The sequence below is a fragment of the Cyprinodon tularosa genome, unplaced genomic scaffold (assembly GCF_016077235.1).
Source record: "Cyprinodon tularosa strain WSP-4 unplaced genomic scaffold, ASM1607723v1 ctg588, whole genome shotgun sequence".
NCBI lineage: Eukaryota > Metazoa > Chordata > Actinopteri > Cyprinodontiformes > Cyprinodontidae > Cyprinodon > Cyprinodon tularosa.
Window position 1 is genome coordinate 35,810 of NW_024039327.1, and position 13,873 is coordinate 49,682.

The window sequence follows — 13,873 nt, forward strand, 5'->3', positions numbered from 1 at the left end:
GGTATGATGTCTGTGGATGACAACAGGAATTCCTGATTTAAGAATCTAAAAAATTACCTATCAAATCCTAAACAATAACTGTGGAAGCTATGCTGAGCGTTAGGTTAGGATTAACATGAATATATGAATATATACATGAATATATATTGTATATTACATATGATGTGACCAATCAAAATAGGATTTTTAATACAGAGTAGCTGCCTCCTCTGAAAAAGAGGTTCCCGTGCTGTACAGTTTGGTACTCAATACTTGATTGGGCCTCATGCTGGCTTGTGGCATTGGGGAGATCAGCTTGTGGCTCTGCTGCTTGCTTTATTCATGGGCTTTATTTCATCTGTGTTGTGGGATCTTGGGACTCTTCTTCTCTGCTTGACAATATTACATACTTTTGAGCCATAAGATACGTCAGAATTACAGTTAATTTTAGGGATGCACGATATTGGGGTTTTGGCCGATATCCGATATGCCGATATTTTAAAACTCATGTAGCCGATATCGATACCGATGTTAAAGCTGGACAAAAATAATTAGTCATTGAAAATAGCAGTTTTGTTATCCATTTCTGACACTTTGAAAAATAATATACTCAAATATATTTTTATATGCTGATATCAAATAGATTTTTAAAAACGCGGTATCGATCTATTTTACTTTCAAAATCTCGTGAAATTTCATTGTTCTGTTACAAACTCTCGTGATATTTAGCAAATTCTTGTGAGATTTTGTTAGTAAAATAGATCGATACCGCGTCAATATATCAACATATAAAAATATGGCAAAATTTCGTGAATTTTCGGGGGATTTCGTAGCATAACGATGACATATAGCAATATTTCATTAGTAAAAGAGATTGATATGGTGTTTTTAAATGGCAATATATCAGCATATGAATATATTGTGATATTTTAATATCACAATTCCCTCGTCTTTAGAAGCTTTTAAGTCTGTAAAAAAGAAGTTTTTGAGGAAGAAGAAGAAACTCAGAAGCTGATCAAATATCGGGTTAAATATCGGTGGGGTGGCCGATGTCCGATATTCAGTTTTAAGGCCAATACAGGCCGATACCGATAGGGGGCCGATTATATCGTGCATCCCTAGTTAATTTATGTACACTGAAGAGAAACTCAGGTTTCCCCTCAAAACCTGAGTTTTCTTAGTAATCAAGAATTTTAACAGTGAAATAACATTTTAACAGTGAAATATCACCTTCATTTATGCTGTAAGTAATTTATTTGATTAGTGGCTGTCCTGTGGCTATATAAACACATGGTCAAAAATATAAACAATCTTACACATGTTAGACACACTTTATTGCAATTTTGTGTACACACAGTGTATACAAAACAAAATTACAATGCACACAGCTTTCAACCGTGAATGAGCAGCTTACAGCATCGATCAGAATGTAAACAGTGTAGGAGAAAAGGTAAGAAACAGTTTAAAGTCATGGTGCAAAAGGAATTGAAATGAAAAGGTTTGGTGCAGTGCAATAAACAAATATGTTGCAAAAAGCAGTAGAACATTGAGTTTTGCTCTATTTAGACGGATTATAGCCATGTTGGTAGTGCAAATATGATGTTTACAAGTGTGATGCAGAGTCCTGACTGGAATGACTGGAATAGTCCATGGTGGGGATGTGAGGGGTCACTGATGATGTAACGGACTCAGGACAAGCAGCGCTGGGATGAAATCTCTTTAATGGAGGAAGAGGGGCTCTTCATCCTTGAAAAGATGAAGCAATCTTTGCTTTTAGGATTTAAATTGTATGAAAAATGAATTATATTTAGGTTAGGGAATAAAATGTAACTGTGTAGAATATATACTTACAGATATATTTAAAATATACAATGTAAGAGGAAACAACAAATGGGATATGATAACTGATTCAAATAAAGACCCAAACCTTTGTTTTTCTGGCTGCTGTTAGTAAGGGAGCTTTTCTGTTCTCTGTGTTGATCCTTGGTCTTCCAACATAATCTGTTTCCATTGTATCTGTATGCAAAAATATTTAGATTTTAGTTTCCCACTTCACCACAAGTCAACACAGAAAAAAAATATTCACAATTTCAAGTCAACAGTTAACTTAACCTCCTAACCTAATCTAACCTAGTTAAGCTATTAATCATGTTTGCATTGGGAAAACAACTCTTGGCTAGGTTTTAATTCCAGGTGACTATGCAACGGATAGAAAGTGGTGTGGATTTGCGATCAGCGACTCCTGAGTCGATACTTTGCAGAATGACAATGTGCTGCATGTACAGCTGCAGATCTTTTGTGTCTACCAGCTTGGAACATCTGGCAGCGTATTCTTCGACCATTCCCCGTAAAAAAAAATCCTATTGCTCAGTAAGTTTTGATTGAAAGCATCTTAGAACACACATGCAGAATCCTTATTAGATTTTGATCTACTCTTTTGAAACATAAATCTAGAGTAATTTTCCTGCTGAGTATCCACTGAAGCCTGGCAACATGAGGAGTTTCCTTGTGTTGTGTGTAGAGATTAGGTTGTACTTGTAGCAAACTGAGGGATGGAGAAGAAATTGAGCATACTCTGCTGTGTGCTCAGTGACTGGAGATGAATAATCCCCCAACATCTGCTGTTGAGGAGAAGTCAGCAGCTGACCACTGTTCTGCTCAGCTATCACTACTGAAGCTCTGCTCTTACTGCTCCCAGAGATCCTAGAAGGCAGAGCTGGATAATGTTGGGTCCCTGACATGCACAGTCTGAAAACTGAATGTACCTGCTTGGAGGTTTCTGTAACGCCTGGATTAAAAGAATCTGGATGACCCTGCAGACATTTAGCAACAACAAGCAACACAGAATACCACTCATAACATCTCCAGGTAAATTTAACTAAACTAAAAAAAATGCATTTGTTACACAAGAAATTATTGTGTTATTATTGAAATTATTATTGTATATTGTATATACAATTGTATATACAATATACAATACAATATTGTATATTGTATATAGAAATTATTGTATATTATTATTTTATAAGAAAAAAATGTATATCTAAAGTAATGTTTAATGTAACTTGCAGAAGATGTAGAAAATAAACTGTTGAAATGCAAAAAATCTTTACTCCCATTCCCTTAAGTTTTAAAATGCACATTTATCTTACTTCCTGTCAGAAATGTGAGGAATAATTCATAGACCTAACCTCATACAGTACAGTATATACCCCCCCTACATATTCTGAGGTGAGACTCTGAGGCTTCAAAATACTCTGAACACTTTAAGAGCAGTTCTCACTGTGCTGATTATGTAATCTGCTGCAAATTATTTAGGCGTGCATTTATGCACAGTGATTCTTGCGGTGCATGGACGTACTCAAGCATGAAAGACCGGGGAGGCGCTTGAACTGAGAATGAACTGATGGGCTGACAGCTTAATTTAAACCCAAGGTAAAACTTAGCTGTTTACTTATAAAAGCATATTAATTGTTAAAGACATCCAAGGGTTTTTTGAAGAAAACTGAATCTATTTAGCAAAGTGTTTTAACCAATGTATTACAACACCTAACATTTATCTTTCATAAAAATTGGCTCGGATTGCACACAAATGTATCACATCATGTGTATATTATTCAGCAAGTAGAGGCCACTGAAAAAACAGCAGCATTACCGTCAACCATAGCAGTGGGCTTCAATATGCTGAAAGAGTTCTCTTAAGTCAAGTGACCTAAAGCATCTCACTGATGTAAGTACATGCCTTCCCAAGTTTATATATATTTTTTTGGGAGGAAAAAGTCCTGAGGTCAAGCAACTTACAGCTGAGGATGAGGATGGCATGATCCTCCTTCTGCCTCAGTCAGAAAATACATTTAAGGCTGTACTTTTAAGCATTGGTTTACATTTGATCATAAGAATGTGACAGGGAATACAAAAAAAGCAATGTTTTTTTCTTTTCTTTCTTCATTTAAATTTTAAAAATATTTTTGAATAGTGATAACCTAGTCATAATGCGTAATAGTGGGAATACTCTTGAGGTTTAGACTTAGATAGATTTATTTAGTCATTAAAAAAGCTCTAGATAATTTAACATTTTTAAAGTGCCACTGTGAAAAACAGTAATAAAAACAGTAATAAGGAAGGTTTGACAAGGAGTAAGATGGATGACTAAGATTATTTATAATAAACTGAATAATTTCTTTGTATATTTATTAGGGCTTAAAGAATTAATCAGATTAATTGTGATTCATCGATTATTGAAATAATCTTCAACTAATTTAGTAATTGGTTAGTCGTTAACTGGAGTGTAAAGTCTGTAAAACATGTCTTTAGCTGACAGAGCAACCCACTTAAAGCAGCAGTTATACCAAATTTGTATAAAAAATATGAAAATATTTATATATATTTAAGATCTTTTTTTATTTTTCATCTGTCAATATGCTCTATCCAGAACTCTTCAAGTGGAAAAGTTTTACTTTCGCCTGGTTTAATTTTGCAAAAAGTCTTCTTCTGGCTGTATACAATTATTAATAAAAAAATAAGCAACAGCCCTTGTTGCAGCCCTAATATTTATATAGTGGGGAAATTCTGCTTCTACTTTAAAAAACTACTGAAACCCATTTTGAACAATAATTGTTGGACTGACAAAAATCTAGAAAACGTTAATAAACAATCCCACAAACTTTAAGGTAATGACTTATAGAAATGTAAAGGTGTCTTTGTTCTTCTTCTGTGGCACCTAGCTATTAACTAACAATTAACCAATTAGCAATATTATGTTCTTCTGCTTGTTTATCTGTAGTTACTCCTAAGTGAAAAGGTTTGGGTTTGACAACAGTGATAACAAGAATGGGAGTTCTGCTCCTCCTACACTTCTTTATTAAGAAAGGAAAGGTTCATTTTCCTTGGATGTTCAGAGAATTTAGCTCTTGTCTCTTTTTCAGATTAAATTTTCCTTGAGGAGATAAAAAGGAACACTTTATTCTTTTCAAATATCCTCTGACTGCTATACGCTCTATGTTTTTGAAATAAATATAGTCCTTAAGCATTAATTTATAGTAATGTCTATTGTATGGTATCATATGATTTAATGATCGTCTCCTTGTAGTGGTCTGGAGCACTTCGGCTTTGCAGCGCTAGTTTGCAGCTTTCCCTTGCTGGCGTTTGTTTTGCTACTTGCAGCATTTTTCCTTTACATGTTTTGTGTGTTTGTTTTAGTGTCATTTATATATTTGCACCAAGTTTTGTGTTTGCAGACTTTTCTGCTCCAAATTCTGTAATTTCAGCATCTCTCCATTGCAACATTTTTTTCTTTTTTGATTTAAATTCAGGGCTGACTGACTGACTGGCCTTAGTTAAGAGCTGCAGTTTGCCAAAAAATAAAGCCCATATCTCGGCTCAGTAGGCAGCCCACACTGGCCTGAAATGGGCTCTAACTGGCAAACAACATTTAATTGTGCACCAATAGATGAATTTTGAGCATGAGTGGCATTTAAGGTTTGTGCCAAAGGATCTAAAGTGAATTAAGGTTGGAAGATTGACATAGCACGTTGAGCACTTTCATTTTTCAGTCAATTTAATCCAACCCAAATAATGACACTGACACTAGCAGCATTCACTCCTCCTGGATAAGCATCTTGCAACTGTGTACAATCGCTTACATTTTGTCTTTGATCCATCGGCAGTCTCTCATACCAAACAGGTATGTTGCAAATTTGAGTTTGGACTATATCATAGCATATTGAACATTTTTGTTAGGACTCCTGTCTGTGTGGTTTGTGTTTTGTGTGTTTGACTTCCTTCCTCCACCAGGCGGCGTCTGGTCCTGATTCACCTCCTCACACACCTGCAAAAGGGTTACCTCATTAATGGAGTGCTCTTAAGCTGCTGACTGCCACTACCTTGGCGTCAGAGTGTTTGCCAGTTATGGGAAGTCATCCTGCAAACTGGATTTTTCGGACCTTCTCTCCCTGGAAGGATCAACTGAGCCTCAAACTGAGCTGGGGATTCAAACTGGAGGTTTGGATCCACTTTTCTCCAAGGGATTGTTTGAGTTTCACACTGAGCAAGGGATTCATCTGCACCACAGTCCGTTCAAGTACTGCAGAAAATCTGAGTGGCAGTCAGTGTCTCCGTTCTCCTACAAACAACCGCATTCTGGGTAAACCCTGTCCGCCCTTCACTGAATGAGACAAACACTGGAACACCCTACACCGACTGGAGTCAAAGAGTCAACCACCTTTCTGGAAACGTGAGTGTGCAAACCTTTTCTCCTCTTCGAGTTCGAGATTCAATTTTCCCCCTGAACCTGAACTAACCGCAGTGTCTTCCCCTCACCTTTCAGTTCTGGTTGAGCAGTGTTCAGAGCAACACTGGAATCTTCACAAGCTTCTCAATAAACCTGTTAAACTTTTTCCCTGGTCTCTCTGTAATGGTTTCTCTGCATTTGGGTCTGATCTTTAGTTAAATCATGACAATTTTTATTTAACCTTTTTCGAAATATCAAGATTTTTTGATTGTAGTTTGGACCATCGTCCTGATACATAACCCAAGTTCACTTTATGATGCATAGACATAAATATGATTAGCTTAAGTTCTATTTACTTAAATAATAATATTTAGGCCTGGATAAGGTGTTTTATTTTTTAACTTGTTGAGCTTACTTAATGCTGTAATAAGCTCTGATTATTGATTTCTTATTTCAGCAGGTATTGTAGCTATCCTGTCTGGTTTTAGCTAAGTAGATTAAACTGTGTGTTTCAAAAACACTGGATAATCACTGCTGATTCCTAATGTAACAATTACTGGTGTTAATATACTTTGTCACGTTTGCCAAACGTTGGCTTGGATATCATGTTTCCATTAGTACCTGCTAATTTCTGTGTCGTGTTAAGTTAGTTTAACAAGCTGAAAGAGTTAAAATATGACTAAATGTGGTTGCATAAAACATCTTTCCCAACAAAGCAAGTGTTTTTAAGCTCACCTAATAGTGGTCCTAATCCTTCCTTAAATCAACCCTCCCACTCTGCACACTGGAGCCTGTCCCTGTGGGAAAGCAGCTTTGTGGCTCAGAGAGGCTTGGTTCGTTTGTTCATATATGTCAGAGTTTAAGTGCTTTTAGTTAATCCTAATCCTTTAATTGTCAAAGAAAGATTGATATGACTGCTATATGGACTCTTATGGATCCAGTGTATTTGCATTGATTAGATTTATCTAATTAAATATGTTGCTTGTTCAAACCACTCGGTTGTACACATTTTTAAAACCTTTATTGACTGTGACATGAATCTTTATATTTGATGAGTAGGTCATTTAAAAAAGCAGAGGTTATCCATTTATTTAAGGTTTTGTTTCCCTTAAGGCACCTTAAAGAGATTAACTGATTTCAGAGCACAGAATTGAATTTAAAGCATGACCTCTCAGGACAAAGAAATCCTAGGTTTAGATTTTCCTTCAGTCTCTATTGACCAGCAGATAGAAAGATAAAGATTATTAGCTTTGCGCTAATAGGCTCTCAGTCTGCTTTATGTTGACTCAACATTATAGTTACTGCAGCACAGATCAGTCTGTGCCATTTACCCCAATCGATTTTGAGTTGTCAAGTATAGGTTAGAAAAGACTGGATACTGGATTTTATAATGAAGTTACTAACCAAACAAATTGGATATATTTTCTAAAATAAATAAGAATACTTACAAAATGTTAATATATTAGAAAACATAAAGCAGAGTTGTAAATTTGTAGGATTGTATTCCAGGATGAGACACTGACCTTTCATTTAGTCCTAGTTTCGATAAAATGAAATGTCTTTGGATTTATTAACAATAATCTTTAATTAAAGGATGAAATGAGGAATTTGCATTTGGCTCATTGGCTGCATAAGGGTTGACCTTCTGTTGAATCAGCGTTGTAAATGAAAACATGGCATTTGCATGAATGCACTGGTGCAGAACAATTATTTATTGCGCCTGTTATATAACACCTTGCTGCTGGGCACAGTAAGGCAGACGTTGCTGAATAATTTCTGTCTGAAATAAAACATTACTTTTTACGTGTGGAAAAGAGGTTTTAAATTCTGCTTGTCAATTTATTTTTACAAAGATAAATATTTTTTTGTTTGACAGAGAAGGGGAAGTCCTTGGTGGAGACCAAACTAATGATAGACTTAAAGAGAGAATAATATAAGAGAATAATATAAGTAAAAACAACAAAGGAGCTTACCTCTGAGTGTTTACTTAATAAAACTTAATAAAATGTCTGAATCTACTAAACTTCTTAGGCTAATGTATTTGATGCACTGGGTTTGACTCCCTTTTGGCTTCAAACAGCCTTATATGGGCATAGATTTATCATTCTCCACTGGTTTTGTTCAATAGTACATGATAGTATATAGCTGTAAGTGGCAGGCTGTGGGTACCTCGCTAAAGTGCTGAAAAAAGAACAAATGGGAAAGCAAGGCACTCTCATAATACAAAATTAACATTGTAAAATTACATGTATCAGACAGCTTGCTGACAAAACCTTATTTTTTAATGTGACACACAAGCTTACGCATAAAAATAAGGAGTGCATGTGTTTTATTGATTGAGGTAGCTGCTCATATTATTGGATTTGTTGGAGTGATGGGTGTTTCAAGGATGACTTCTGAATCCTTGCTGCTCTGTGCTGAACCTGCCCCATGATGACCTCTCTAACTGCTGGTAATATCACAGAGAACTGTAGTTAATGTGTAATGGTCTTGGTTTTTGGGTTTTTCCTTTGTCGCTATTTTGTGTTCTTATATTTCTGTCAGTTTATTTTCTTCAAGGTGTTACGTTACGTGTGTGTGATCAGTCCTCCATCCTGTCTTCCTGTGCTCCTTTTTTACCAGCTGCGTCACATTTTCTCCTGATAAACTCACCTGCATTTAATAGTTTTCTCTACATGTCCCTGATTATACATGGCTCAAATCCTAATACTGTACTTCAAATTATAGCTTCTGCATCCTCTTCCTAATTCCTATCCCATTCCCTTCACCTCTCACAGGGCCAGCAATCAGACTACTATCCTTGTGAAAAAGTAGCTCCAGACTGCTGTGCTGAATCCAGAAAGCCCTCCATCTTACGTCATTATGCAATGAAAATGCACATGAATGATGCTTGTAATATTAGTATGCCAAATCAATATTTAAGACCAGACATCATAGCATTGTCTATGTTTTAATAGTTTTTCTCCTCAAAACTAATGTTTTTCTTTTTCCAATAGATTTTTATATCATGCTAGACCGGACGAATGATATGGATTTGTTTTAATCCGATTTGAATGCATTTACTTTTTTTCTCTTTGAAAGTGACAAAACCATACAGAAGCATATTGCATTCACCAAAGAAAAAAGATCAGACAGCTTATCTCATAATTACGAGATCGGTATCTCGCAATTATGAGATTTTATCTCATAATTATGAAATCGTTTCTCATAATAACGAGATAAGATCTCATTAGATCTTATCTCGTAATAATGAGATAAGATCCCATGATATTGAGATCAGGATCTCATGATTACGACATTGGTATCTCACAATTATAAGAGATACCAATGTCGTAATTATGAGATCCTGATCTCAATATTATGGGATCTTATCTCATAATTACGAGATAAGATCTGATGAGATCTTATGAGATAATATGTGATATTTAGGAAATCATTCATTCATTGCCGAGCTACGCTATGTGAAAGGTGAACAATGAGTGGGTTGTCGGATTTTATATGCTTTTACTTCCTTTTAGGTATGTGACACTGGGAAATATTGAGTTTCCTCAATGTGGATGGAATCAGTTTTAGTTTGTCAGCATTGCGCAATAAGTCCTTAGAATTGTTTAGGCTAAAAAGTCCACTCTACTCTGACTTGCTGGAAGTCGCACTGTTCCTGCAGGAGCAATTAAACCAGCATGGGATGATTTATGGCTTTAAATGAATGCATCTGAAATGCATTCCAGCTTGCTTAGTGTTGTCCCAAAGAACTAGTTCAGCTGAGGCTTTAGAATAATTTAAAACGACAAGGTCCCAACTTTATGTGGCATGTCGATTCATATGAAAAATTAAAACTATACGGAATCTGTATTAATGGAGCTGTTGATGGATTTTCATGTATGTTCATAAGGCTGCATGCTTACTCCACAAGTAGTGATCCCAGGATTATAGCTGGGTACTTTATTGATGAAGTGAAAGACAGGTGCGGAGCTCCAACGCGTATCAGGACAGACGTGGGCACAGAGACCTGTTCAGTGGAACAGATGCAGATATTTTTAAGAAGTAATCATGATGACCAGTTTTCTGGGAGATGCTTCATTACTGGCTCAAGTAATCATAACCGAATATATAGACAAGATTAAATCGCAATTACAAGATCTTATCTCGTAATTATGAGATAAGCTGTCTGATTTTTTTTTCTTTGGTGAGTGCAATACGCTTCCATACAACCATGATCTATTTTAATTTTCTGTTATAACAAAATCATTTAATTTATTGTCAGTGGCTAAGAAAACTGCAACTGTCCTGGGTAGAGCTGCTGATGCATCACATGACATGCTAAACCAACAGCAAAAATCTTGTGCAGTAACTTCTTTTCAATCCGAGGAGGGTCCCAAACAGGTAGTTTGTGACACAAATCGAGGGTTTCAAAAAGGATGCAGTAAATTTTCTAATGTCTGGGAAATGTACAAAGGTTTATTGGTCATCTATTCATACAGTTTAGCAGGGGAAAAAAAGGGGATAATTAGTCATTTAAAGTTTGTATGATGTACTATATAGGTTTTTTTGTCATTATGTAAAATATCATCACATTTTAGCTCACAGTTTTGGTTGTTTGATGATAAAAATTTTGTTTTTTATGTCCTACAAAGGAATTAATTGAAATATTTTACATGAAGGCTACATTTCTTTGTTTTTCTCCTCTCATGTTCTGTTAACATACAGCACTTTGAATCATCTTGTTACAAAAATTTAGTATACAAATAACACTAAAGATTTATGTTTCCCACAGGAGGTCCAGTAATCATTCTAGTTGTTCCCTAAGTTGTATATAGAGACATCAGCACAACCAAGAAGCTCATTCAGAACCACCCCACTGCATTGGGGTGGATTTACATTAAACTTCAACTTTGTATGATCTTCCATGCTTATCAACAGAGCACACACTGGGACTGTTGCAGTAAAGGCAGAGTACAGTTCATTTAGAGTGGTAAAATTATAGGAGTTTCTTTGCCTCAAGTTAAGCTTTTTTAGCGCTATAATAGTGCACAACCATATCATTGACCTGATTATAGATAAACTGAATGTTTGTGCTTTTCGAGGTTAATGGTTCTTTTTACAATGTATGTCAATATCTGTTCCAACTGTACCTTAGATATGTACAGTACACAGTTTTTGATCCAAACCATACCTTTTTTTGATTTTGCACTGACAACTTTAAACTAAGTATGAAAATTTGAACTATATGTTTGTGGCTTGGTTTTGTAGAAATATCGTCACTGCATGGCTGGACTACTTGTTCCACCCTATGGAGTGATGGAGAGCAGTGGATCTGACAGTAAGTACTTCTGGGGTGTTCTTTTTGTTTTTTTCAAGCATTTTTCAGGTTTTATGTTGTTTCTATAGTGTCTTTTTTCACTAAATGTAAAGACAATGTACATCTCTGAGCAACACAGCTCTTTCTTTGTGTATTTTCAGCTGCATTTATATCCCACTGGATGTGGATAGGGTCAGCTGTTTAACAATACACGCCACACAAGTTCCTAGGAATATGTACTTACTATATTGTGTTAACCCATCATGTAGAATCAAAATGTCATGGTAAAGGTTTTAGCATGGGTTTAACATCAGCTACAGTTCCTTGCTAAAGTGTTTAGATCCTTGAAGCTTTTCAAGTTTCCTCATGTTGCAACTGAACAACCTTGATTTATATTTTTTGGAGAAATTTTGTGTTGGACATCCACAAAAAAGCTTACTGTTGTTACTACCAGGCCTATAGGTGGAAGTAATGTGCTGAAAGTGGGTTGACAGCCGCACAGAAGGGAAAAGAGAGATCCTGAAGCGAGCATGTCAATACTTGTGAGCTAAATGTAAGCAGTTATTCAACCCATCAGTAATATGGACAAAAGGGCATTTAAAGCAATAAAAAAACATGTCTATCCTTGTAGTTAATACAGAGGAAAATGGAACAATAAAAAAGATAAATCGCAAATTTGATTTGTGAAAAAATTGCAAAACCCTAGTTTTTAAATCAGCTACTATTCAAAAATTTCATAACAAGAAAGAGAAAGTAATATTTGATTTAAAATGGAGTTAAATATTTTTTAAATGTTTTTTGACTCGCTTATTTCTCTTTTTATTCAAACAGAAAGTTATATTTTCTCATCGTTATTTATAATGAAGTCAATGAAAGCAGATTCCAGCCCTTTTAAAATCTCCCTCTTCTCCCACCTATTTATTCACATTGTGGATGTTTACTCTGTGTTGCTCATTCAACACCATAGAAATCCATGTTGCTCCAAATATTTTGTTAAAATCTGGCTTTAAAAGCAAGAAGCCAATCTTTCCCATTTGGGAGACCTCTGTGGTTAAATGTGAGGTGAAAGAACCCTTAGGATTTAAGATCTCCTCTTACTTTTAGGTTTAAAACATAATCAAATGAGCATACTACTACAGATTTGTTGATGCCACATCCCCATCCTCCGTGTAGAAGAAGAGCATGCAGTGACACTCAGGCATTTAGATTGATTAATTGCTTTGAATAGAACTTGTGTTTTCAGTTATTGAGATTTATTGAAAGGAACAAAGCCAAAGTAGATCTGAAGCAGATTATGCTTAAGGGTTTATGCAAGAAATTTAAGCAAAAACAAAAAAAGAATATTGTATTCTCTTTGTTTACCCAACTATAGGTGACCCCCACCCCTCCCCCAATCCTATTGTCTGACATTTTGAAAGATGAAACATGGTTTTCTGCTTTGAGTTAACCCAATATATGCTTTGTGAATAGCTATAACCTAATATTAAGTCATGTAGCATAAAAATGATGGGCTGCAGTTTCATGGGAGGAAATTAAAAAAACTGTTTACTGACAGTGGATAAACTGGAAACTGCTCAGCTTTTTCTTCTAAAGGAGTTCATAAACGACTGACACACTTTTAACAATTTCAGAATATATCCCTTTAATCTCTAACACCTTAAAGTTAAGGTTTTGTCAAAAACATTTCTCTGTTTTTTAATATTCAACAGCCTTGATGGCTCTTACCCATTTTTAAAAATCACAAAGTCCTGTTCCTATGGGATTTGATTCATGCAGCAAAAACATGTTTTTATTAATTAATTTATGACTATTAAAACCAAAGCAATTATTTGTTTTAAACAAATTTTGCTATACAATTTAAAGCATGAAGCAATGCCACTTAGATTTATGGATAACCCAAAAAAACAAAAGGACTGAGCTATTAGTCCCAAATGAATTCAAAGATGATTCAAATCTGGGTTGTCACAATTAAATGTAAATATCAACGCCCCTGTCAGGATTTGTTTGAGGGTTGAGGACCCAAAAGCAGAGGCAGGCAGGCAGAGGTGAATTTTTGGTTGGTTTAATGAAGGGGAAACTGAAAAAGCAAAGTCCAAACAAACAGGCAACCAAGAATCCAAAATTAAAACAAAGTCCAAAAAAACAAACATGAAACGGAGTCAAAAAAATCAAAAATTTAAAACATGAAAAAATAAGAAGAAAACAAACCAGAAAACCATGGAGACATCAGGGAATAAAACTCAACGTGGAAGGCTCAGAGAGACGAAGTGGAGGAAGACTGAAGAGGTTTGACGAGGACCCAGCACTGAAGAACTGAACAGGGAGAGTGTTTAAAGGAGAGAAGACTAACGACCAGATTGGGACCA

At 35.5% G+C, this 13,873-nt stretch overlaps 1 protein-coding gene across 5 annotated transcripts in view; it reads left to right on the top strand.

Annotated features, from left to right (window-relative positions):
• The window catches only part of rapgef4a (Rap guanine nucleotide exchange factor 4a), a 54,809-nt gene that overhangs the window by 19,116 nt on the left and 21,820 nt on the right, over window positions 1-13,873 (top strand). For 4 of the 5 annotated variants that reach the window (XR_005282598.1, XM_038306635.1, XM_038306636.1 and 1 more), the window contains one exon: window positions 11,459-11,528. Coding sequence is in view for 3 of the 5 variants with exons in the window: in XM_038306635.1 (XP_038162563.1) it covers window positions 11,459-11,528 (70 nt within the window). In the remaining 2 variants the exon portion in view is untranslated. Of the gene's footprint in view, window positions 1-2,616; window positions 2,848-11,458; window positions 11,529-13,873 lie in introns of those variants that run through there. The other variant, XM_038306637.1, reaches the window with a different exon arrangement.